This window comes from Eptatretus burgeri, chromosome 13 (genome assembly GCF_056783735.1).
Source record: "Eptatretus burgeri isolate ZD-2024b chromosome 13, Ebu_testis_v1, whole genome shotgun sequence".
In the NCBI taxonomy this organism is placed as follows: domain Eukaryota; kingdom Metazoa; phylum Chordata; class Myxini; order Myxiniformes; family Myxinidae; genus Eptatretus; species Eptatretus burgeri.
In genome coordinates, this window is record NC_140973.1 from 9,089,670 (window position 1) to 9,116,723 (window position 27,054).

Genomic DNA, 27,054 nt, shown 5'->3' on the forward strand with positions numbered 1-27,054 from the left:
ACTGCACATGAAAAGTCTGAATGCCTAAACTCCGTGTTTGCTTCTAAATCTTGTGTCCCAAACCCATCGCTTTCTGTACCCATATTACCCAGTCACACCCATATGTTCCTGGACTCTGTGTCCTTTTCTCCTGATAAGGTGGAGAGCTTGTTGTCAAACCTCGACTCAGATTCTGCAACCGGTCCAGACAGCATCAGCTCACGTGTGCTAAAAACCTGCTCCTCTGCGCTTGCTCACCCTCTCTCTGTTCTATTCGCCTTCTGATATGCTCAACGTCATCTGCATCTGCTTCAAAATCAGCAAACATTACTGCTCTGCAAAAAAGTCCAAAAACAGATCCTTGCAACTACAGACCAATCAGCCTTCTCCCATTCATCAGCAAGGTTATGGAATCCATCATCACTTCCAACATTAAATCCTTCCTCTTCTTCAATGACCTGATTTCTGATCATCAATTTGGATTCAGACCAGATCACTCTACCGTGGACTTGCTGCTCCTGCTTTCTCAACAATGGATGGAGGTCCTCAATGCCAGGCATTAGATCAGAGCCATCTCCTAAGACATCGCGTGTTTTCGATATGGTCTGCCACCCCGCCCTGCTCACCAAACTCTCTTCCGATTGTATCCAAGTCAATCTCCACTCATGGCTCGCAGACTTCCTCTCCTGTCACAATCAATGTGTGGCCCTAAATGGAATTCTCTCATTCCCTCTTCCTGTCCAGGCTGGAGTTCCTCAAGGCAGTGTCCTGGGCCCTGTGCTTTTTCTCGTTTTCATCAATGATGTCTCTGACTCTGTGGAAAATCCACTTTATCTCTTTGCTGAGGACTCCACCCTCTGCCGTACCATCTGTCATCCCTCAGGTTGGCAAGCAGCAGCCTCTTCACTCTCTCCAGATCTGGATAAACCCACAAGGTGGTCCAACACGTGGAACATGTCTTTCAATCCTGACAAATCTCACTCTCAGTATGTCTCTCCGAAAGGACCGTCTGGAAACACCCCCATCCACTTTCTCAACAATACTCTTGAAGAAGTCCTTTCATTCAAACGTTTGGGCCTCACTATCTGCCATGATTTTCTTGGGAAAACCACATCTCCAAGCTGACCTCCAAAGCCAGTTGCTGATTGGCCATCCTCCGTCATGCAAAGTCCTTCCTGGCACATCTGAGCTCCTGACCACATACAAAGCTTTCGTCCGCAGCCTGACAGAGTCCTGTTCTCCCCTCTGGGCTGGTGCTCCCGCCTCTCACCTTTCTCGGCTGCACGCTGTGGAAACCAAAACATTTAAGATTATTGGTATCTCCCACGATGAGGCTGAGTCTTTGTGTCTCTCACTCTCTCAGCGCAGGCAGGTTGGTGGTCTTTCTGTCTTCTGCCGTCTCCTCTCCGGCCTTGTCCCCCCCCCTGCTCTGTCCGCTATCTGTCCCGCCTGTATTTCCGCAGGGCGCTCAAGGACCGCCAACAACCCCCTTCTTGTAAAACTATCAAAATCAAAAACCACTGCTCACCTTTATTCTTTCATTCCTCTTTTTTCCTGTCTTTGGAACAAACTCCCACACACTCTTCAATCCCACTCTTCCTTCCAGGTTTTCAAAACAGCTGTTTCCCACCATATCTTATCTTGCCCTATCCAATACCATGATCTTTTCTACTCCCATTAATCCACTCCAACCCACCTCCTTCAATTCCCTGCTTTCCTTCCTGAAATCCCTGTAGTGTCCATCTTGTTTATCCCGTGTACCCCACCCCATCCCGCTCCCTTCCACAGATCTTGTCATGTGTCTATTCCCCATTGTGTTCTCCTTCCCTCTCCCATCCCTCCTATCTTCTGCTTCTCTTGTTATACGTTCTGTGTGTTATCTCTTATATGAGCCTTGACATTGTATAAAATGAAATTAAAAAAAATTAAATTACCCCGCTAATGGCGCCGACAATACAAAGGGAGCAGCCAAGGACTTCTGGAGGCACTAGCTGGTCTTGGTCCAGGATGACTGTGTTCATGCAGGTTGGTGTGGCACAGGGCTGGAGGTGTACCACGGAAATGGAGAGGATGGGGAGATGGCATCCACGTCTCTCGGTGGTTCTTCCTCCGGATGGACACAGTAGACAGAGCGCCGAGATGTCTTCTGCTGCGCACATGTATGGACATGACTTTTACCTCTTTTGAGATTGCCTTCATGCACATGGCTGGTCCCTCAATTGGCCACCCGCTGCCTGTGGGTGGTGTCCTCTTTCGAGCCATCTTGCCTTGTGGTGCAGCTCCTCAATATTGTTCCGCTCTCATAATGAATTACACAGCTCACTTCTCAGTTCTGGCCTTCATTCTTAGTGAAATGGCCCTGATGTTATCCATGTAAATGTCTTGCACTTTCCTTGTGCCAAAAATCCTCCACCTGTACAGGTTTTATATGGTACCACATTATCCTATTTTGCTCTCTGGTTTATAATAACTACCTTCCAAGTGCACATTTTACCATACAACTTATGTCTGATAGATCCCTGATACAAGTATAAATCTAAGATAATCAAACACAAGGACCCAGCTATTCTTACCACATCCGAGCTCTGAATCCCTCCGCCCCTTCCACTATGTGTATGTATATATGTGTATGTATATATATATATATATATATATATATATATATATATATATATATATATATATATATATATATATATATATTATACACACAGTACAGGTACTATGCAAAAGTTTTCGGCCACCTGACAGACAATGAGTCATCAGTTTGATTTGATTAGTAAATGTGATCAATTAGCTTACAAAACTGCTCATCTATAGTTTACTTTTAGTTGTGATCATAATATTTTGAACATTCTGATATGTCAATTAAAAATTGTTAAATGACGAGCTTCGTTTCTTCTCACCAACACAAAGCTGTATTAATAAGTCCATTGTTGCAATCATAGAAAACACTTGTGGAGGTTTTGAATAAATTGATTATTGATGCTCATTATAGCCATATATTTTAACTCCTGAATGTGTGTAAGAATACTAAAAGTCCAGCTCTCGCACTCCATCTTGCTAAATGCCCAGAAATTTGTACGCCCTTTGAGCGCCTTATGTTTCCGGGTTGTTCGTCTGGCTGTCCGTCCATCCGTGATAAATTTTCGTTATCTTGATAACTTAAGAACGGCTGAAGGGATCCAAGTCAAACTTGGTCCAAGTATGTATAATTATGCAAAGATTAACTGATTAGATTTTGGAGTCGAGGGGTCAGAGGTCATGTTAGGTCAAAATTCTGTTATCACACTAACTTGTGAACCAGTGATTGTATTTTGGTCAAACTTGATACAAGTATGTACAAAGATGTGAAGATGAACCGATTAGATTTCAGCATCAAGAGGTCAGAGGTCATGGCAGATAAAAATGTGATACTTAACAGCTGAATGGATTGAAATCAAACTTGGTACAAGTATAACAATGATGTAATAATGTGTGTGGAGGCATATCGGTCAACGTCGAAAAGTGCCCTTCTAGTTCAACACTTTTTCATCGATTATTTTCTTGTTATCTGAAAAAATGTTTCACACATCAATGTGCTCTGTTACGCCTTTGAATACTCGTTATTCCAATCTCTTTTTTTCAGTGCCCGAGCAACCTTCGCTATGAAAACGTTGGTGGTTTTCGATTTTGATGACACCATATTGAATGGATCCAGTGATGACTGGCTCTTTCATTGGGCACCGGGACAGTCTTTCCCTCCTCGTCTCCTGGAACTCTACAAAAACGGGCCTTGGATCGAGGCTTTGGGTGCAGCATTGCTGTTCCTCTCGGAGCAGGGTGTGACTGGGGAGGCAATGAGGCAGAGCATACACAATGCCCCTCTTACTCCCGGAATGCTTGAGCTCTTTCAATTCCTCGGTGAGGATGGTACTTTCTTTTCTTGGAAATAAGACTTGTCATGCTTTTCATGCATCATCAGGCATCCTCTGTATATTATGTACCCACCGCCCCCCCACCAAAAATCTCAATTTTAATTCCCTCCTCGATGTGCCATACATAATCTTTCCCTCCCTTTATTTTACTCCTCTCTTCTTCAATCTTACTTATCCTCACCATACTTCATTTTCTTCCCTCCATTTTCAATCTTCTGTACTTCCTTTTCTTTGTCTCTTCTTGCTATTCCCCCATCCCTTCTTGCGTACATAATATGCAGATGGCCCCTCATCGGCATCACCATCATCATTATTGCTTAATTTCAGTTGCTAAGAAAGTAAATGCTCTTCATTATTATTTTTATTTTTTTTTAAATGCCCCAAAACATAATCTTGAAAATAGCAAAATAGTGAAATTGAATTACACTTGAAATCAGGCTGTACACTCACAATGACTAAATCCCCGTTTGACCATTCCAAAACTTCCTTTTTTTGGCATTTTGTACATCAATCGATTATAATTTACCAGTAACATGAATAATATGGCAGCACCGACTGTTCGATCCGTGGAGCGATCAATGGTGTGATGCATGCCTTAAGGTGTTGAGCAAAACTTATAAAGGGAAACGAAGCAAACTCGATACAATGGTCTCTCTCACAAACACATTGCATCATTCATTCAGATGGACTCTTAAACAATTATTGTGTTTTATTAGTTGGGTTATTGAAACACTGAGATTTAATTGAAAGGAGGTATAAATAATGTATAGTTAAGATGTGTGTATATATATATATATAATGTATAGTTATATGCCCCTGAAGGTAGACAGCATCATGAAGGGAGTCGGCCATCCTTCAATGCTAAAACAACAACTAGAAGGAACAGATATTGCAGACCCTCGCCAGGTCTTGCTTGTGTGCTGATGTGTTTGTGTGGTGTGTAGACGATGCATTGTCGACATAGGTCTATATTTATACAGTGGACAAACACACCTTTTCAGTGTTATTGTATAGATTCATGTTCCAATTGTATTTATTTTATACTAGCAGGGTACCCGTCGCTGACGGGTTCGTCGACGTCTCACCTCAAATGAGTGTGTATTGCTAGAAACGGGAATTCAGTCTAAATATACAGTGTGCAGATATCGCAGTCGGTGGAGCTGGTAACTTTGGCAACCTCATTCCATTCCATCAGCGAAGATTTCCAATCCACGCTTGTTGCACCTCCGAAGTACTGCTTGAAAGTGAGGGTGATATTGTGAAAGCTTGGCTGGGAAACAAATTCAGGCATATTTTGGGCCTGCCACCTGATGGAAGATCACCAAAGTTCTTTTCATGCCAACCGACCACCTACAGGCACCGATCCCTCTCCACATCGCTTCTTCAGTCCCCAACCTACCCTTCTCTCTATACTCCCCATAGCTTTGCTTTCGGCAATTCCACTCTATTTCTCGCAGCATTTCATTTTGTTTTCCCATTCGATGATCCATAGATCACGAGTTTCAATTGAACTTTTCTGCATCAGTTTCACTTTGGGATACCGGTTTCGATTCATCATCGCAACTTGTGATGCAACGCGAATGGTGCACGGAAAAGGTCATCAAAACCGATTTTCGGGAAAATCTTCTTCAATTTTTCTAAAGGGTGTAGAGGGGTCTATAGTGGCTTAAGGGTCTTTAAAGGTCAAAAAGGGGTCTAAAGTGTTTAAAGGGTCTAAGGGTCTTAAATGGGTCTAAATGTCTGAAGGTGTCTCAGGGCGAAAGAGCAAAAGCGGTCTGAGGTGTCCAAATTGTCTGAAATTGTCCAAAGGGTCTTAAAAGGTCTGTAGGTCTGAAATATCGAAAGGGTCGAAGATGGTCTATACATCTCAAAAGGGTCTAAATTTGGTATTAAAGGGTCTACAGGCCGTACAGGGTGTAAATGAGTGAAGCTGTAGTAATGAAATTTCCTCATGTTGGTAAATAAACTCTGGAGTGTAACATGGCAATAATGGGCCAAATGATCTTCTTAAGACTGTTTAAAATGCCTATTTCGGGGCATTGTGGTTAGAAATTTGTTGCGAATTAACTTTGGGAGCACAAAGCAGTAAGGTCACAAACAAAAAAAAAACATTTTGGTTTTACATATAGAGATGGACAACCTATTTTACTGCTGCAGCCTCTTCTTCCTCTTTCTCATGGAGGTGGCGTCACTTTTTTTTTTCTTCCATCAATCAGTTTGCAGCGAGATCTCTCGGCAAAGACATGGCTAATAGAGAAATGCTTAATCAGAACCTCCTTCAAGGTTGTGGGAAAGCTCACCCACAAACTTCCAAAAAGTCCTTTTACAGCTCTTTTTTAATAGATAACGAAAAAGGTCATTACATAACGGCTCTGGAAACCCCAACCCCCTCCCCAACCCCCAGTAAGAGTAAAACTCAGACATTTAAACCTCCATCCACCCCTACCAAACTCCAAACCCCAACTGTGACGTGTTAGGTTTGTAATTTTTGAATGGCTCCTGAGATACGACATCGTTACGAAGTTGGAGAGATCGATAATATTGTAAGAAATTAAATATATCTCACCTGTCATTGAATATTTCTGTGATCGTGGCCAGAAACCATCTGAAAATCCCAAAAAATAATGGTTGCCAAGGTTACCGGCTCCACCCACCACGATGCCATCACTGGATATTTACACTGAATTCCCATTTCTACCAACAATACACACTCCAAAAAAAAAATTCTCATTTGAGGTAAGACATCTACGATGAAAATAATCAAACATCTACGATCAATTTACGATAAAAAAAAATCAAATCATGATGTTAACTTGGTTCTTTTAAACTACGATGCATGTATATATTTAGGTGTATATTTGGTGAAGTTAGCCAAGATGGCAACCTTTTTTTTTCTTTTTCTGCAAACTCTCTTTTCACCCTTGAGAGTCACGTATTTAGATGAGCAGTAAAATTACCTTTAAATCGATGTGTAGGTTGTATTTGTACTGTGTTCTGTTTTTGAATGATCAGCGCATTTGAGAGGTCACGTGACTCCTCTTTCGCAGATTTTACCGATCATGGCAAAGTATTAATTTTCGGTTATTTTTCACATTTGATACCATATTTGACGATCAGAGGTTACCGCCTCACCAAATATATCGGTATCCGGGTTGAAATCCGAAAGAAAATGGGCTTTTTATGAAGCATTGTATATATGGATCCTTGCTGACATGGCGACGGGTGGCAGCTCAGGTGTTTATAATTTATGAATTGTGAGAAAATGACTGTTTAAAACCCCTATTTCGGTGCACCTTGGTAAACAATGTTATCTGATAAAGTTTTTGTGGCAATTAACCTCAGGAGCTCAGAGGAGTCGGGTCACAAACAACAAACAATCATATATATATATATATATATATATATATATATATATATATATATATATATATATATATATATATATGTGCCTGTGTACATATATACGGTGCCTATAGAAAGTCTGCACCCCCTTTCAAAATTTTCACCTTTTGTTGCCTTCGAGTCTGGAATTAAATTGCATTAAATCAGACTTTTCTCACCTTTGTTGACACATCGTAACCCACAACTTCCAAGTGAAAAACAAATTCCACAAATATCAGAAAATTAATTAAAAATACAAAACCTGAATATCTTGGTTGGATAGATGTCCGCTCCCCTTATAATGGCGATTCTAAATTGGCTCAGGTGTAACCAATCACCTTCAAAATCACACACCAAGTTAATTGGCCTCCACCTGTGTTAAATTGTAGTGATTTCGATTATTTCAGAATAAAATCAGCTGTTCCTGTAGGTTTCCTCTGCTGGGTAGTGCATTTCATACGAAAGACTCGCACATGAGCACCAAGGAGCTTCCAAAAGACCTTTGGGATAAAGTTGTGGAAAGGCACAGATCAGTGTCAGGTCAAGTATGGGAAAAATGAACCCTTACAGCGTGTTTCTGGGTCCACTTTCTGCCAGTAATCCAGGGGCCTCCGTCTGGCCATCCCCCCAGGCCGATGACTCTCCTATACCCATCTCCTTGAGATGCCGATCAACCTGCTGCAACCACGAGGCATGTGCTCGGCCCGTTGGCCTCCTCCACTCATGAGGTTTCCTCGCTGAGAGAATGTGGTAAGCAGGATCAGCGTCAGGAAAATGAGCCACATGTCCATACAGCACAGTTGATGCTCACAGACTGTACAGGTAACAAACCTCATCTGATTCTCTCTCAGCAACCGCTCGTTGGACACAAAGACTGACCAGCGATAGCCAAGGATTCTCCGAAGAGACCTGGTACTGAAGAAGTTAAGTCTCCATCGCAGATCCCTGGTCAGAGTCCAAGTCTCTCATCCTTAGAGCAAGACTGGAAGCACCAAGGACTTTAAGACTTGTACTTTTGTCGTCATGCTTAGGTACTGACAGCGCCACACCCCATGATCCAGTGAATCGAAGACTCCCCAGGCACAGATCAGGGGATGAGTATAAAAAGTTGAAGGCATATGGTACCAACCAAGACCCTGCCGAGATCAGGCCGTCCCTCCAAACTAGATGACCAAACAAGGAGGAGACTGATCAGAGAGGCTAACAAGAAGCCAATGGCAACTTTGAAAGAGCTACATGCCTTTATGGCAAAGACTTGTCACTGTGTGCATGTGACAACAATATCCCAAGCAGTCCACAAGTCTGGCCTGTACGGTAGGGTGGTAAGATGGAAGCCATTACTCAAAATCCCACCTTGAGTCCCGTTTGAGGTATGCAAAAAACCACCCTAGAGGTTCTGAAGCCAGGTGGCAAAAAGTTTTGTGGTCTGACAAAACCAAGATGGAACTTTTTGGCCTAAATGCAGAACGTTAGGTTTGGTGCAAACCCAACACAGCACGCCCAAAAAACACCATCTCTACTGTGAAGCATGGTCGTGGCAGCATCGTGTTATGGGGATGTTTCTCAGCAGGGACCGGCACACTTGTCAGGATAGAAGGGAAACTGGATGGAGAAAAATACAGAAAAATCCGAGAGGAAAACCTGCTGCCCTCTGCAAGAAAGCTGAACTTAGGATGGCACATCACCTTTCAGCATGACAATGACCCCAAACACACAGCCAAAGCTACACTGGAATGGCTAACGAACAAAAAGATAAATGTCCTTGAGTGGCCCAGTCAGAGCCACGACCTAAATCCAATTGAAAATCAGTGGCATGACGTGAAGATTGCTGTCCATCAATGCTCCCCACACAACTTGACTGAGCTTGAACAGTTTTGTACAAAAGAATGATCAAATATTTCCCAATCAAGGTGTGCAAAGTTGGTGGAGACCTATCCCAACAGACACTCAGCTGTAATTGCTGTCGAAGGTGCTTCCACCAACTATTAACTCGGGGGGGGGGGGTGGACACTTATCCACCCAAGATATTTTAGTTTTGTATTTTTAATGAAGAATCTGAAATTTGTAGAATTTGTTTTTAACTTGGAAGTTGTGGTTTATGATGTGTACATCGAGGTGGAAAAAGTCTGATTTAATTCCAGGATATAAAGCAGCAAAAGGTGAAACTTTTGAAAGGGGGTGTAGACTTTCAATAGGCACTGTATGTACATATTTTACTTGTTTACATTGTAATCATATGTACTTTATAGATGTGCTCACATTGTTATAGTATGTACTTTATAGATGTGCTCACATTATGAGAGTATGTACTTTAAAGATGTGCTCACATTGTTATAGTATGTACTTTATGGATGTGCTCACATTATTATAGTATGTACTTTATAGATGTGCTCATATTGTAATAGTATGTACTTTATATATGTCCTTGCATTGTAATAGTATGTACTTTATAGACGTGCTCATATTGTAATAGTATGTACTTTGTAGACGTGCTCACATTGTAATAGTATGTACTTTATAGACGTGCTCACATTGTAATAGTATGTACTTTGTAGATGTGCTCACATTGTAATAGTATGTACTTTGTAAACGTGCTCACATTGTAATAGTATGTACTTTGTAGACATGCTCACATTGTACTAGAAATGCCAATGCAACGAAATTCAGACGAACTCACTTTCCAATGCTACATAATAAATAGATGTACTCACGTTCCAATGCTACATAATAAATAGATGTACTCACGTTCCAATGCTACATAATAAATAGATGTACTCACATTCCAATGTTATGTAATTAATTGACGAACTCACGTTCCAATGCTATGTAATTAATAGACGAACTCACGTTGCGATGATATGTAATTACTTCCACCATCGAAGGTGGATGAAGGTTATGTTTTCACCATTGTCTGTCTGTTTGTCTGTGTGTCTGTCTGTCTGTTTGTGAACAGGATAGCTCAAAAGGTTGTGGACGGATTCGTGCAAAATTTGGTGGAGAGCTTGGGTATGTGACATGGACGAAATGATTCAATTTTGGTGAAGATCCGGATCTGGATCCAAGAATTTTAAAAGTGATTTTTCACCATTGAAAGATGGGGCCAAAAACGACAAGTTGCAGGATATATCAAAAAGTTATGGACGTATTCTGTCAAAACTTGGTGGATGAGTTGGTGAGGTGACAACAACAATCTGATTAAATTTTAGTTTATGTCCGAATCCAGATCCAGCCTATCAGTGGGATATAAAACGTAAACTAAACAGTCTGGCGGAGATATCTTGCCACCCTACCATACAGGCCAGACTTGTCGAGTGCTTGGAATGTTGTTGTTCTATGCACATGGTGACCAGTCTTTACCATCAAGGCATGTCGCTCTTTCAAAGCTGCCATTGGCCTCTTGGTGGCCTCTCTGATCAGTCTCCTCTTTACTTGATCATCCAGCTTGGAGGGTAGGGTCTTGTTGGTACCATACGCCTTCCACTTCTTTGTGATTGTCTTCACCTCACTCCAAGAGATATTCAAGGCCTTTGAAATATTTTTTTATACCCATCCCCTGATCTGTGCCTTTCCACGACTTTATCCCGGAGGTGTTTTGAAAGCTCCTTGGTGCTCATGGTTGAGTCTTTGCTGTGAAATGCACTACCCAGCAGATGAAGCTTACAGGAACAGCTGATTTTATTCTGAAATAAACAGAATCACGACAATTTAACACAGGTGGAGGCCAAGTAGCTTGGTGTGTGATTTTGATTTTGAAGGTGATTGGTTACACCTGAGCTAATTTCCAATTGCTATTATAAGAGGGTGAACATTTATCCAATCAAGATGTCCTAGTTTAGTATTTTTAATCAATTTTCTGAAATTTGTCGGATTTGTTTTTCACTTGGAAGTTGTGGGTTACGATGTGTAAATAAAGGTGGGAAAAACTCTGATTTAATGTAATTTAATTCCAGACTATAAGGCAACTACAGGTGAAAATTTTGAAAGGGGGTGTAGACTTTCTATAGGCGCTGTAAGTTGAGCACTCTTCCTTTATCTCGTGAAAATTCTCTTGAGAGTAGCTCTCATGAGTTTATGTGTTTCCGCCTTGCTGTTCTGCATTCAACAACATATCTTTTCTTTCTGTATCGCTCGCCTTCCTTTCCCTCTTCTGCCGTGCTCAATGCGATCTCAGACAGCATCGACGGGACTATTTTACTCCACCTTTCTGCACACATCATGGTATTTGGTGACTTCAACATTCACCACAAGGAATGGCTGGGTACACTCTCGCAATACTGACACTCCTGGTATCGATACCTATAATTACTCAATCTCTCAAAATCTCACCCAAATTGTTTCCTCTCCCACTCGTATTCCTCACCATGCTTCTGATGGAAGATAGTTGCTTGATCTCCTTTTGTGTTCTAACCCTTGTGACTGTGTTGCCGACGTCCTGGCTCCAATTGGTAACTCGGATCATTTTGATCTCAATGGTTTGTTCTAGAGGAAGGCCAGATAATGGCTTAGTCTGGAGAAAATGCGGTGACCAGCTTGCATATTATGCGCCGTCGCTTTGTCGTCAAGACTTTTCATGGTGTCCCAGGACACAGGTAAGTACCAGGAGTAGTGGATGTTATCGTAGATATTCATCCATGGCTGCATCATCCTCACCGATTGGAGATATCCATCACAATCTTATCATCGTAAAGAATGGTAGTTGAGTCGGAGGACCTCCACCATCTCCATGTAAGACAGCCAGTACATTTCCATTTTGAAACTCGAGATTAGACACCCTGAGCAACTTCATATCTGAAATCAAGGTGAAACTGCTTGAAATCTGAAATGGACAATATTCTCATGGTGGCTATTTTTAAAAATCCTGGCCCTTTAAGATGTCAATAAATGAACATTTAAAGTAGTTCTGAATACCGTTGGGAGTTGGAAGTATGTCAGATGGATTTAGAACCCCCCCAAAAAACCCAGAATAGACACCATGGACTCAGGGGCAGATTAACGCACGGGCACTCGGCCCGTGTCCACCAGGGCCCCAAGCTCAATGATGGCCCCGTGGGGAAAAATACATTTGCTGTTATAAAAATGTTCTATTCCAGATCCACTACTCTAATATTATGTTTCCAGTTATGAGTTACCGCTCGGGGTGTTTCAGGGCTGGTTTCAGCTTTATACTGTTGTGGACTTCACTGCGCTTCCAGCGCTCCATGACCGTCGAGTCTCGATGGAGGTGTGAAACCAGACATTACTTGATAATACAATGATTATACAAGAATGACTGCACTGTGGTTACAATCTGCGACAGAATCCGATAACGGACCGATCGGGAAACGAGCATTTAAGGCGCTATGAAAAGATTAACTCGACACCTCTCATCCATGTGACCATCCACCTTGGTTACTGTATATCAGAACGAGCGGATTTGTCACATGGTCACGGATTGTTTAACCCCAACATGGGCCCATTCAAAAACTACATGACACTATTTAATTAATTTTTTTTTACGTAAATTATTAGACTAAACGATCGCAAGTCTGTCGGCAAAAAAAACATTTTATAAACTCATGTTCCAATAAGCAAATGACTTGCAACGTCAGCGGACAGATGGCAATTTCCACTCAAATTAACAGGTAGTTTAAAACAAAATGGATCGGTGGTACTTAAGTGGGAGCTCAAAGACAAAGGTGAAGCAAGCAAAGCAAAGGAGGCTAAAGAGGAGTTGCTTTGTTAAAAATAGATACCAACGAGAAATCAATATTTGAGGGAGCAACGACAGATGAAGACGACGGCGACACAGCTTCGGGTTCGGCAGACATGTCTGCTGGCAATGTAGAACATGTGGCTTAAGCACTCAAGCAAACACTCCAATGAAACGGTTGATAAGGAATGGCTGGCTTGGTAAGCGATAGCAAGCTGATTGGTAAGTCATCCATCCATCCATCCATTGGGACCATACTCTGTGCAGAGCGTTGGTGCTGCCGAGGCAGTCTCCTTGGCTATTGGGCACGATCCTGGACGGGTCGCCACTCCGACACAGTATACCAGCTAGCTGGCACTCATTTTGCCAACCTCGGAAGGATGACGGGCAGAGTCAACCCCACCTGGTATTAATTAAACAGCCGAGAGAGATTTGAACTCAGGATCCTAGAATCTCAAGCCCACCACCCTAACCATGAAACCAACACCATGCATGATTGGTAATGGAACACCTTAACACGGCATTTTTTTTTCTCCAAGGGAGGAAAAAGGCAATAAAACGTGGGAATTCCTCCAGATCTTTGCAGTCGAGTCTAAAGCAACATAGGGTATCGGCTGAGTGCGAAGATAACACGGAGTCAAATTTTTGGGGCCTTTTTGGGCGTAAATATTTTTTGTGCCCAGGACCCCAAAGAATCTCAATCCGCCTCTGCATGGGCTTGAAACTGATCCAAATCCGAAATCTGAGTGTTCTCATGGCGGCCATTTTGGAAAACGTCCCCCATCGGCCGTTCCCCATCGTTTCGCGTGATGTGTGGAAGCTCATTTGAAAGATAATGTCCCAAGGCACCTAAATCGGTCTTCAAACTTAGTCCTCCGCAATATAGTTAAGGGCTCCCAGGAAGGTAACCCCAGAAGAGGTAATAAAGCAATCTTTTTGGTTAAACAATTATCAAAGAAAAAGAGAGAAATAATGTTTGTGAAGAGAGAACAACAGATGCGCCTCGGATACAAATAAGAAGGTATAATTTAAGACAAGTAGGCCGAAATGAGTTTAAATATCCGTTGTAACATCTCACGGGAAATTAACAAAAGACGTACCACGAATAAGGCAGGAGCTGCGACTGCGAAAAACCATTTAAAATCGCTTTTGTGGAAAAAAGAAGAACATTTCGGAAAAGTTAAAAACGAAGATGATATGAAATGCAATAATGACACTGAGTTTGATGTTCAGATCATCCTTGTGCTCTCTTCGAAGAACTAGATTCCTTTGAAATGGACTTTTGTGAGAAATGTTAATTGTGCGGTGGATATCGTTAATCTAGAATTCCAGAAGGCATTTGATAAGGTACATACCACCTCTGGGCCATCCTGTCAGCAAGGACCTCTTATGAGGAGGTTGCTAGCTCGCTGGCCAGGTAACTAACTTGATTAGTGATGGGAAGCAAAGGGTGACTGAGAGTGGGAGTATGTAAGTAGTGGGGTATCTCAGGGATCAGTGCTCGGATCATTATTAGTAATAATTTACATTAATTTTTTTGATAGTGGAGTTAAGAGTAAGCTTAATATATTTGCAGATGTAACAAAGGATGGATGTCGGGTCAATCGCGGAGAGGAGGCGGATTCAGGAAAGTCTAGATGCCTCATATATTTTAATAGATTGGGAGAGAGATTGGAAAATGCAGTTTAATAATCAAACACAAGGTGCTGGGGATGGGTAAGATAAATGCAAATCGAGATTACATGATACAAGGGGAAATCTTGGAGTGCGTCACACATGAGAAGCATCTGGGGGTGGTTAAGCAGACAGGATGGTGCCAGGTAGCTATAAGTAAAACAACTGCACAGGAATTTAGTGAGGCCTCATTTACAATATTGTGCGCAGTTTTTTGGTCACCACATCTGAGGAAGGACATCACTGTCTAAGCTATGAGGATTCTTTACGGGGCTACTCATTTGATTCCTCATGAGGATCAGCTATGGGGATTCAGGGTGGGGTGACGACATTGACTTTATACATTAGAAAGGAAGTGATTATGAGGGGGATATGATCAAAATGTTTAAGATAATGAAGGATATAGACAAAGTTTGTGCAGAAGAATTATTCTGCAGAATAGATAGTGATAGGACCACGGGCCGTAGCCTGAGAGTGGAGAACAGGAGAGTTAAGAGTGTAGTCAGGCAGAGGTCCTTTACTCAGAGTGCAGCTAATGGATAGAATGGTCTCACTGCAAAGGTATTCGCAGCATAAACAGATATGTTTAAATTGGCATTGGATATATGAGGGTATAGGGATATTGGCAGGACATATAGGTATCTTACATGTGGATGGGTGATGATATCTGGTGTTGCTGAAGCCCAGGCATGATGGATCAAATGGACTCCTCCTGCACCAAAGTTACTTGTTATTCCTTCTTACTCCTTGTAAGACTGGACGATTTTATAAGAAAGGAAGATATCAGAGGAAGACTTGAATAAATTCCATTGATTGTGGGAAGACTGAAATCTAGACTGAAATGGTTTGGACGAGTTGAAAGAACGGAGGAGGAAACTCGAGTGAAAAACATATACCAAAGCAGCATGAATGTTGGAAGGCCGGTGGGTAGACCAGAACCAGATGGAAGCAAACAGTGGGGAAGGATATAATGGAAGCTGAAATTACTTTGGAAGAGGCACAGCATCTTGTGATCTGGTCAAAGACAGAAAAGGGTGGAGAGATGTTGTTCAGGCTTTATTTGCTGCTTAGCAACGGGAAGACAAACATTAAGATAATATACAGGGCATTCCTTCCGCACCATGCGGTTAAAGCAGTCATCACCAAGGAGGGTCGGTATACGTGACTGTGTCCGAGACAAACCGAGTGTATAATTGTCCACTGCACATGGGAAGCACAGGAATGCAGAAATGTTAATAACAAGGAGATCAAGATCTTGGGGTAAACGGATTGAACTGCTGGGTCATCACCGAATCGAAATAATCACCAATAGGCATGGTATCATGACGGTGATGTCATTGTGCACATGAGGTAATACAGAGTGTGATTACGTGAACACGTCGATGTTCTCATCTGCAGCAGAGCCGGGAAACGACAATGTGAAGTCAGCTAAACGTTTGACCCCATCTGAGCATAAGGGCTCGTGGTGCAGAATCCTAGGTTCAAATCCCATCTGCTGTGTTGATTTTCCCATCGCGTCCTGTGCACCACATGTGAGACGTGTATAAACTCCTACGTGAGCCTGAGATAACCGGGAGATAAAAAAAACAAGAAGAAATGAAACAGCTTGCTTTCATCAGATTCCCGTGGGAACATAATTTGTTTCCTTTCATTATAATTCAATGGAGTGAAATCCCAAAAATATCTTTATATTCAGGCAAAAAATTGTGTGTGTGTGTGTGTGTGTGTGTGTGTGTGTGTGTGTGTGTGTGTGTGTGTGTGTGTGTGTGTGTGTGTGTGTGTGTGTGTGTGTCGTTGGTTGTTATCCCCAATTTGGGGGTTTCAGAAGGTAGAACAAGGTCCTCCCAGGTCTTGAAGTATCCACCTCAGTTTCAGTAAGGGATCATAATTCATGGACCAATTTGTGAAGTTTCCTTGTTCTCAAAGTTTTGTTCCAAGGGCTCTTTTTCGGATCGTCACCGAGTCCTGAACAGCTTCCAACTGTAGTTTGCTTGTGATAATGTTCCCAGGGATGATTTGTAGGATCTCTGTGAGGTTCTTCTTTGTCATTCCCATTGCTCCAATTTTCACTGGTACTATTTTAGCATTCTTCAGCTTTCAAGATCTTTTCACTTCATTCTTGAAGTTTTGATATCTGGTCGTTTTATTTATTTGTTTATTTTGCATTATTTTGACCAAAATTGCTTGGTACTGAAACCTCAATTCACAAAGCCTTCTTTTCCTTTTTGTGTCTGAGGACTACGTCCAGTCGCAGTGCTTTGTTTTCCCGTGTTCATGCTGGATGGGATCATCAGCTTGTATGTGAGCGTCACCTCCTTGTTCTCAAGTATCGCTTTTGGTTCATGTTTCCATGAGTTTTGTGGAACTGGGATATTGAAATTCCTGCAGATGTGCCGGTGCATTACTCTGCACACCTTGTTGTGATTACTCTACATACCGCTGTTCTGACATGAGTGTTTTTTTACATCCTGATAGGAGGTGGCTCGTGCTTCCTGTTTCTTCCTTGCAGAACCATACTTGTCCAATTGGCTCAGTCCTGCCATCTTTTTAAAGCCATTCATGTCGTGTCCTTGATCTTGGGCATTAAAATGATTCCTTCTCCATCTCCAATATTAATATTAACAACAACAACAACAACAACAACAACAAAAAAAAAAATATATATATATATATATATATATATATATATATATATACCCAACAACAACAACAACAACACGCTCACCTTCTCCCGATTCTTCTTCCTCTTAACTTCCTCCTCGTCTTCTTCCTCGATTTTTTTTATTTTATTTTTTTTTACACTTCCATGACCTAATCTGTTGAACTCTCTCATACATTATTTTTAACAACAAAAACGATCTTATAATGCTTCATCTTCCTCTCTCACACATGTGGTACTCTTTACTGTTTCATAATGCACTACTCTTCTGCTATTTTAACAGACTGCTCTCATTTCGACCTCTCCTTCATTCCTTGCCTAAAAAATCCAACTATTACAGCGCTTCTTCTCTCCATGCTCTGAATTTGCCTTCATTGCATCCATCAAGAATTGTGTTAAATCGCATCTCTGACCTAAAACTTTTAAAAACCACAGTTTGCCATGGATGCTCGCTTTCCATCAACCATTCTTTTTTTCCAACTTCAGTGCCAACTCACCCCCCTCACCCCTCACTCTCAAAGCAACCATCCCACTCTTCTCCCTCCAAGCCTCCCTCTCACCTCTCTCAAAAATTCCCCCTCACCTTTCTCCCATCTTTCATCCCCCTCACTCATCCTTCTCAAAGTTGCCCCCCCTCTCATCCACCAAGCTGCCTCCCTCCACTGCCCTCTCACCTCCATCTCTTCACTCCACCTCCTCAAATCCTCAACTGCCTTCTTCCTTGTCTCTTGTCCCCCCTCTCCCCCAGCACCACAGAGCCTTTTCTCCTCCTTATTCGGCCCCCTCCCCTTGCTATTCTGCAATACCCCACACTCCTTCAGCAACCCTCCTTACCTGCCCCCCTCGTCCCTTGTCCTACCCTCCCCCTCCCCCTCCACCTCCTGCACCCAAAGCCTCCTCCCCTTCCTCTTCATTAAAAGTGTGGACCTCAAATATCCGGGGCCTTCGCTCAAACCTTTCAGATCTTTCCATACAGGTTGCCACTGACAAACCAGACATTATCTGCCTAACAGAAACTTTCCTCTCCCAAGACGTGTCTGACTCCCAAGTATCTCTCCCTGGCTACTCCCTCTTACGGTATGACAGACCTGAGCCTCGTCCTGGTGGAGGTGTTGCTCTCCTCTCCATCTCTTAGTCATTCCAGCTGACCTCTTTGTCATTTTGTCTATCCTTAATCTGTCTAACTCTTTTTTTTTTTTAATATTTCCCTGCTCGTTTGTCTTTCTCCCAGTTGTCACTGTATATCTGTTGGTATTTTGTCTTATATTTTTCTTTTGTCTTCTTTGGAATCGTTGGGGCTGTATTTGTTGCTGTTTTGGTTGCTCATCTGCTAATCCTGCAGTCGTCGCTCTGTGTACTTGATTGGGTTCCATCAGGCCGCCACCTCCTCCTTTCCTCAGCAGGTACTTCTCGGGATACATTAATTTTTTTTAGTACATTTTGTGGATAGTTTGGAGCTTCCTTGTTCTGATATCTAGTTTTCTGATTTCCGCTTGTGGCCAGTTTATGACTCTGCAGCTGTATCGGAACATTGTGACTCCGAGTTACCCTCGCCGAAGGAGAGGGTATTGCATTTGGGTCCATTTGTTTGTTTGTCTGTCCGTACCGAACTTTCGTGGTTTTCTCCGCAACCACTTGTCGGACTGAGACAAAATTTTTACCATTGGTGCGACTACTCATGTAGATTGTTTTAATGATAATTATAATGTCATAGGTCACGTGGTGTGGCAGCCATGTTAGAAAAACAGAAAAAAACTTTGGACATCCATCTCTGAAACCGCACCAAGGAAAAAATTTAAACTTGGTGCATGGCAAGTACTCCTCATGGGGAATCCATCCATCCATTGGGACCATACTCTGTGCAGAGCGTTGGTGCTACCAAAGCAGTCTCCTTGGCTATCTGACACAATCCTGGACGGGTCACCACTCCGACACAGTATACCAGCAAGCTGGCACTCATTTTGCCGACCTCAGAAGGATGACAGGCAGAGTCAACCCCACCTGGTATTAATTCAACAGCTGAGCGGGATTTGAACTCAGGACCCTCGGATCCCAAGCACACCACCCGAACCATTAAGCCAACACCAGGTATATGGGGAATTAATTTTATATATATATATATATATATATATATATATATATATATATATATATATATATATATATATATATATATATATATATATATATATATATATATATATATATATATATATATATATATATATATATATATATATATATATATATATATATTTTTTTTTTATGTCGTAGGTGCCTTTGCTGTGACGTCATAATTGCATATGAAGAACGCCACATCTGATCAGTATGAAAATTTTTGAGGGTCATTTAGGAATAAAATGTCTCACAAAATTTTTTTGATGACGTCGTTGGTTACGTGATTCGGCAGCCATATTGTTCTTTTTGTTTTTTTTAAACCTTCAAAAATCTTCTCTGAAATGGCTGAACCAGTTATCACTGCCAGCATTTCTAAAGTGGCAGTTCTAATTACCTCTCTTATTAATTATGTAACACACCAATACACAAATGCCACACAAAATACACCAAGGAAGTCCTGGCGAGGATCTGCAATCTCTGGTTGATCTTTTTCTTGTTGGTTTATGGTTTTGATTTTGTTTCTTGGTGAGAGGTATGGTTTCAGGATCAACCTCATTCTACACAGGTATTCTTTGGTCATTGTTTTGCGCATTTTTATGACATATTTATTTGGTGGTCATCTACTCCAAGGTATTTGCAAGATGCTTCATTAGCGAGCTCCTGTATTGTATCAAGGCCGATTTTTATGTTTCCCGTTTTTGTTGGTCTTCCTTGTCCGAAATTCCATTTGGATGTCGTCGGAGTACTAATGAGGATGCTTGGTGGATCCATAGCAAGGCAAAACAGGAAGGGGGTGGGGGAGAGACTGTCTCCTTGAAAGATCCCACGTCATATCTTCACTCCTGGTATTTCGATCTTTCCTTCCGAGTGTTGCAGGATTAGTGTGGTATTCCATCGATCCACGGCTTTCTCAATCAGATCGATTATTTGTGGATTTATCTTGTACATTTGCGTGCACTTTATCATCCATGAATGTGGGACACTATCAAAAACCTTTTTTTATCGTCTATCCAGGCTGTGGACAATTTGGTTCTTCTCGTATTGCAGTTTTAGAGGATAGACTTATTTAGTAGTAAGTGGTCTATTGGTCTGTAACATCCTCTCTTGCATCCCTTCTGTTCTGCCTCTCAGCCTCCCTGTTGTTAGGTGGTGGTCAATCATTTCTGTGATGATTCCTGTTCAAAGTTTTATGTTGTCGGTGGACAGATTATATATATATATATATATATATATATATATATATATATATATATATATATATATATATATATATATATATATATATTGTATACATTGTCGAGGCTCATATGAGAGCTAAAAATTATTATTAGCCAGTATTTGTGAGGTAGGTGGCTTTCTTCAGATTTTGGGATGAGGAAGGTGTCACCTTCTGTGAGCCATTCATCCACGTGTGTGTGTGTGTGTGTGTGTATGTGTGTGTGTGTGTGTGTGTGTGTGTGTGTGTGTGTGTATGTGTGTGTGTGTGTGTGTGTGTGTGTGTGTGTGTGTGTGTGTGTGTGTGTGTGTGTGTGTGTGTGTGTGTGTGTGTGTGTGTGTGTGTGTGTGTGTGTGTGTGTGTGTGTGTGTGTGTGTGTGTGTGTGTGTGTTGTTGATTGTTCTCTCCATAATTTGGGTTTCAGAAGGTGGAACGGAGCCCTCGCAGGAGTCGAAGTATCCACCTTCGTTTCGGTGAAGAATCATGATTCATGGCCTAAGTTGTGAAGTTTTGTTCTCAAAGTTTTGTCCCGAGGGCTCTTTTGGGGGTCGTCACCTTTGCCCCGGACAGCTTCTCACTGCAGTTTGTTTGTTTTAATATTTCCAGGGATGATTTTTAAGATGTCTGTAGGATTCTTCTTCATCATTTCCGTTGCTCCAAAAGTAACTGGTCCAATTTTGGAAATTTTTACATTCCAGGATCTTTTCACTTCATTTTGGTCATCTTCTTGATTTCTGCGTTGCTTAGGCCAAAGTCGCTGGGTACTGACACCCCGATGAGCAATTCCGCCTCTTCCTTTTTTGCACCTCAATATGATATCTGGTCGCAATGCTTTGTTTTCTATGTTCACGCTCGATGGGATCGTTAAGTCAGATCTGAGTGGTGCTTCCATGTTTTCAGTGATTGCTTTTGGTTCATGTTTTCAGAAACTGTGATGTGTGATGTGTGCGCACGTGTTTGTGTTTGCCACGTGCTTATGCATGTGCACATCTTTGTACGTGGGTGTTTACACGTGCATGTTTGTTTATATTTTTGCATATGTGTGTGTGTGTGTGTACATGTGAGTACCAGCATTTAATCATTGTTCAACAGAAAGTAATACAATGGTAATGACTATAGCATCTATATGTTATAGAATATATTTTTGACACACTGTCCACTCTTCCCTTATATTACCAGTGCAAGTGCATGCTGAAGGTTTTGGCGAGGCTTCAGATAGAAAGCCAATTGAACTCCACTAGACCTGCAGTATGTTTGTGAGAGAGACCGTTCACGACGCTTCCAAAAATAAAAACTACTGAGAGGGCAGTTAAAACGTACGTCGTCCATCGAGGAGCCAAGACATGACACCACGTGATCACATATCCTTTGGAATGTCTCATTGCTGCAGGTAATAAAAGTAAGGAGTACTCATGATCCTCCACTGGTATAAAGCCGCGGCTCGTATTCATCCTCATTTCAACCAGGTGGGTTGACACGCATCCACACAGTCACTCTCAAAGGTGCAGTTACCTGCAGCCGCACGCACGCTTGCATTGTGACGTCGGGCTTCGCAACATTCGCACTTTTCTCACATCTTTGCTGGGTCCACAAAGGAGTTGGAATTCTGTGCAGCGCGGGTTAGCTCAAAACCAGTGGCACTGTTTGCAAATGTAATATGTAGATTGGATCCGAGCTCTTTTAAAAGCCTTGTTGTTTATTTCTCGTGAAACTTGCTGCAAGATAGTTAATCGTTCAAAAACATCAATGGAAATTCTTTATAAGCGACTCGCAAAAGTATCCATCCCAATGATGGGAAAAGTTTGAGTTAATCTATCAATTTAAATTATTTCATGGACTTTAAAAAAGTTAATTGTGTTGCACTAAAAAAAAAAATCCAGCCTTTTCAATTTCCGACCAGTTGGTCATCCTGTTTGCCAAAAAATTCTATATTGGTCACTTTGACCTTATTTTGCGGCCTCGGGATGATGTCCGAGACCACGGCCACACAGCCCGTGTTGCTTCCCAGAAAAAAAGTTGTGTCTGTGGGTCTGTTCCTTATGCACGGTCCCATCTTTAAAATTCCATATTCAGGGAACAGAGAGAGAGAGACAGACAGACAGACAGACAGACAGACAGACATTCGCATGTGTGTATATATATATAGTAAGGAATTTGAGTTAATTTTGGGATAGTCTTCGGATGAGATGTTGGGAAGACAAACTCGACAGCAAAGTGAGAAACCAAACTTCGGACGGTGTTTCACAAGGTTGTACAAACAAGATACTTACAATTGTCCCACACTCTCTTCAATCCTTCTCTTCCCTCCAGGTCTTCAAAACAGCTGTTCACCCCCATCTCTTATCTTCCACCATCCAAAACCATGATATTTTCTTCCTCCACTAATCCATCCCAAACCCACCTCCTTCAATTCAAATTCCCTGCTTTCCTTCCTGAAAGTCCCTGGAGTGTCCATCTTCTTTACCCTGTATACTCCACCTCATTCCTCTCATGTCTCTGTTCCACACTGTGTTTTGTCCTTCCCTCTTGTCTCCTGCTCCCCTTGTTGTACGCTCTCATACGAGCCTCGACAGTGTCTACAAATTTTTTTGTTAAAGGAAACTTGTTATCCACGTTCCATAAGGTAAGAATATATTTATATGTTTTTTTTTTATTTTTACTAACTCCACATACCAATGTAATGAAAAACGAAAATGCGAATCATTCAAGTTTCTTGGAGGATTGCGAGTATCTTGTTCGTAGGACTGTGAATACCCTTCGTCAGATCAGTTTCTGTTTCTATCGAAGAGTCACCAAGTAATCACAACAATAGGGGCACAGTATGGTCGATGAATGATGGAAAAAGGAGTGACCTTTGTACCAGACTGAAAATACAAAAACACAAAGGAAAAAAAAAAGAGCTGTTTTGGATGTTTATCCTTTGTCAGAGCAAGGTCGAGGTTCACTAAGTACAAAGGCTTATTGAGTATATAAGGAAGTATCCAAAGGAGACAAGGTTATATTCCCGACACATGACCCATGCTCCATAAATCATCAACAAAAGCAAAAATCTTCCAGAATCACTGCTCACCTCCACTCATTCATTTCTCTTTCTTCCCACCTGTGGAACCAACTGCAACATTCTCTTCAATCCCACTCTTTCCTCCAGGTCTTCAATACAGCTGTTCACCACCATCTCAGATAATCCCCAATCCAACACCATGATCTTTTCTCCACTCGTTAACCACTCCTCACACACAAGCACATGCACACACTCACAAACAGCTCTACACCACACTACTGCATATTCAAACTTGCATTGTTGACATCATAACATGTCATTCATTCAATGTTTCACTCTTGAAATTACATCTCTCTGATCTTGGAATAAACTGAATAATTTACAAAATGTATTTTTTTTTTTTTGCTTTTTCTCCAAACTGCCTATTTTAAAACACGACACGTTATGATCGTTTAACCTTCGTACAAATTTTTTCCAATGTAACTGGCATTGCTTTGAACCATTGCTTGATTGTATGAAACACATCTCCCACCATTGTAATGCTAATTTAACATACGAGTTGATCATTCTGATATTTATTGTTTTCAGTGTTTGATCATTTCCTCGTCGGCTGGTAGTTGACTGTAAATCGTGGGTCCATGCCCCCAAAGTTGTTCGAATTTGAATTGCTGAAGCCACAAGCCAGAAAGTGTACAAGGGTGTGTGTGCGCAGCTCCTTATAGTTTCTTTTGTCCGAAACTGTTGATGCAGGAAACAAATATTCGGCGATGCCATGGAGGAGCATATTCTGCATAAAGAATTTGTTAGTTTGCAATCTGACGGATCGGAATATTGTATGTAGAAAATAATGATTTGGCTTTGATTACAATGCTCTGCTCCATGGTAATTGAGACACACAAATGGTAATACGGTATCACGGTGATCCCACGGGAGTGGGTGACGATTTTGTGGGCTTGCAACGTAACTCTACACCCTGTAACCCAACAGAGTCCAACAGGGCCCACTACGACAGCATTGTGGCATCCGACTCCAACCTGTCCTTCATCTCGTGGACATTGGAGGCGGCGCGAGTGCTCTCGCTCTTCCGGGCAATCATCACAAATCCGTCGACGCAGGCAGATGAGTCCGGCGCGCTCTCTGTGAGCCCCTTCCACTCGCATTCCTGCCCAGTGTGCCCACCCAATCTGTGCAAGCGAAGGGCGCTGCGTGACTTTGTGGCAGAAGAGATGGCTCGCGGGAGACGATATCGCCGCGTCATTTACGTCGGTGATGGAAACAATGACCTCTGCCCGGTGCTCGACCTGTCCGCGAGTGACGTCGCGATGCCGAGGCGGGGATTTGTGCTTGAGAAGAGGCTGGCCGAAAAGGTTGGATCGTGTAAGGCCATGGTGGTGCCCTGGGACTCAGGGCTGGACATACAGACCCTTCTGGGTCGACTCTCTGATGAGCAGGGCAAGTAGGCCTGAAAAGAGCCCTTTATCATTGCATGATTAAAGTGTTAAATACAGTGAATGTCTCAAATGTAGCCAGCTGGGTAATGTGCTTGATTTGGGCCACAAGCATTTTCTTTTCTTTTTTTGTCGTTTGGTCAAGAATCAAGAAAAATACACAATGCTCAAAATTTGAGCTTCAGACTGTTGTGATTATCAAAAGGAAAGGAGTTATGCAGATTACTTACACCTTCCTGCAAGCATCATATTTTTATTTCGGTGCAGGTAGTAAAATGTAACCCTGTTTTATTCCACCGTTGTGACTTCTACATATTCTGTTTTGAAAAGGATAGGGTGGGGATGAAAACTTCTGGAATCTTTGCACACATAATATGGAGATGGTGCGGTAAGGGGAAATTAAATAAACCGGTTTTACTTTTTTTATTCATTGTGCGAGCTACTTTAAAACAGAACGGTTAACAACAGGGTAATTATTGGCTCTGACTTGCTCAAAAAGATTGTTCCAAGTATAAAATAATATGCTTTAATTAAACAAAAGTTTAACGTATTATTATGTCAGTTTAAATGTTATGATGAATGCCGCCTCGTATTGTTGCAAAGATAACTCTGAACTTGCAATATAAACCTTTGAACACCTGTCTCAACAAAACTCATTTTTTCAGTTTCATTCAGGAATGGAACGGCACTCAGTGGAGCGCATACCTCCGCCAGGCTGAACAGTTTTTGTATACATGGTCGAGGCTCGTGGAAGAGCTCGTACTGGTACACTGAACGATCAGGATGCAACAAGACAAAAGGAACAATAGAAAGGAGGGGAGGGACAGCAACAGCAGAGTTGAAGGCCAAGGCAGAGGGAGGCAGACAAGCAATGGGTGTGGGGAGGAATGAGGGGGTGGTGGGGGGGGGCAGGAGAGTATGCATGGGGTGGACAAGATGGATACAGAAGGGCACTCTCAGGAAAGACAACTGGAAATTGGGGTGGGGGAGGAGGGGGTGGTTAAAGAGGGTAGAAAAGATCATGGTTTTCGATTGGCGATGATCAGAGATGGTGGTGAACAGCTGTCTTAAAGACGTGGAGGGAAGAATGATATTGAAGAGAATGTGTAACTTGGTTCCAGAGGCAATAAAAAAAGAGGAATAAATGAGTCAAGGTGAGCATTGATTCTGGATTTAGGTAGTTTCACCAGAAGGAGGTTGGTGGTGGACTGTGTGAGTCCTACAGAAACCTGGGGTGGCAAAGCATGGAAAGGGCATAGTGCAAGACCAGAAATGAGGCGGCAAGAGACAGAGAGACCACCGACCTGTCTGTGATGGCAAAGTGATAGGACCACATACTCGGCTTCAGTGTCTGAGATTCAAATGATCTTGAAGGCCTTAATTTCGATGGCATTAAGTTGAGCAAGATGTGAAGCAGGGCATCAAGCCAAGAGGGGAGAGCAGCATGACATCAAGCTGTGGATGAAGGCCTGGTAAGTGGATATAAGTTCATGTGTGCCAAGGAAGGACTTTGTATGATGGAGGATGCCCATTCGGCGACTGGCTTCGGAGGCCAACTTTGAAATGTAAATGTAGTTTGCCGAAGAAAGATCATGGCTGATAAATGAGTCCCATGATGTTGAATGACTGAACTTTCCCAAGAGGATTGTTAAGAAAGTAGATAGGAGGGTTTGCCAGGTGGTCTTTTTGGAGAGTGATCCTGGGAGTGTAAGATTTGTCAGGGTTAAAATACATATTCCAAGTGTTTGACCATCTTGTAATTTTTTTTCAAAGGTTTGAGTAAAGGGAAGAAGCTGCAGCCTGTCTGTCTGAAGGGTGAGGGATATCGCAGCAGAAGATGGAGTCATCAACAAATACAAAGATGATTTTCCAGGGAGTTAGATCGTTGATGATGATGTTGATGATTGAGCCCAGAACACTGCCTTGGGGTACTCCATCCTTGATAGGGAGAGGAGGGGAAAGGAATCTGTTG

At 42.1% G+C, this 27,054-nt stretch overlaps 1 protein-coding gene across 6 annotated transcripts in view; it reads left to right on the forward strand.

Annotated features, from left to right (window-relative positions):
- The window catches only part of LOC147013795 (pyridoxal phosphate phosphatase PHOSPHO2-like), a 49,930-nt gene extending 24,196 nt beyond the window's left edge, over positions 1-25,734 (forward strand). For 4 of the 6 annotated variants that reach the window (XM_085851027.1, XM_085851025.1, XM_085851026.1 and 1 more), the window contains exons 2-4: positions 3,608-3,882; positions 11,449-11,535; positions 24,622-25,734. In XM_085851027.1, coding sequence (XP_085707153.1) covers positions 3,627-3,882; positions 11,449-11,535; positions 24,622-25,094 — 816 coding nt within the window. In that variant the 5' untranslated portion in view covers positions 3,608-3,626 and the 3' untranslated portion in view covers positions 25,095-25,734. Of the gene's footprint in view, positions 1-2,118; positions 2,139-3,607; positions 3,883-11,448; positions 11,536-24,621 lie in introns of those variants that run through there. The other 2 variants (XM_085851023.1, XM_085851024.1) reach the window with 2 other exon arrangements.
- Positions 25,735-27,054: the final 1,320 nt, after the last annotated feature.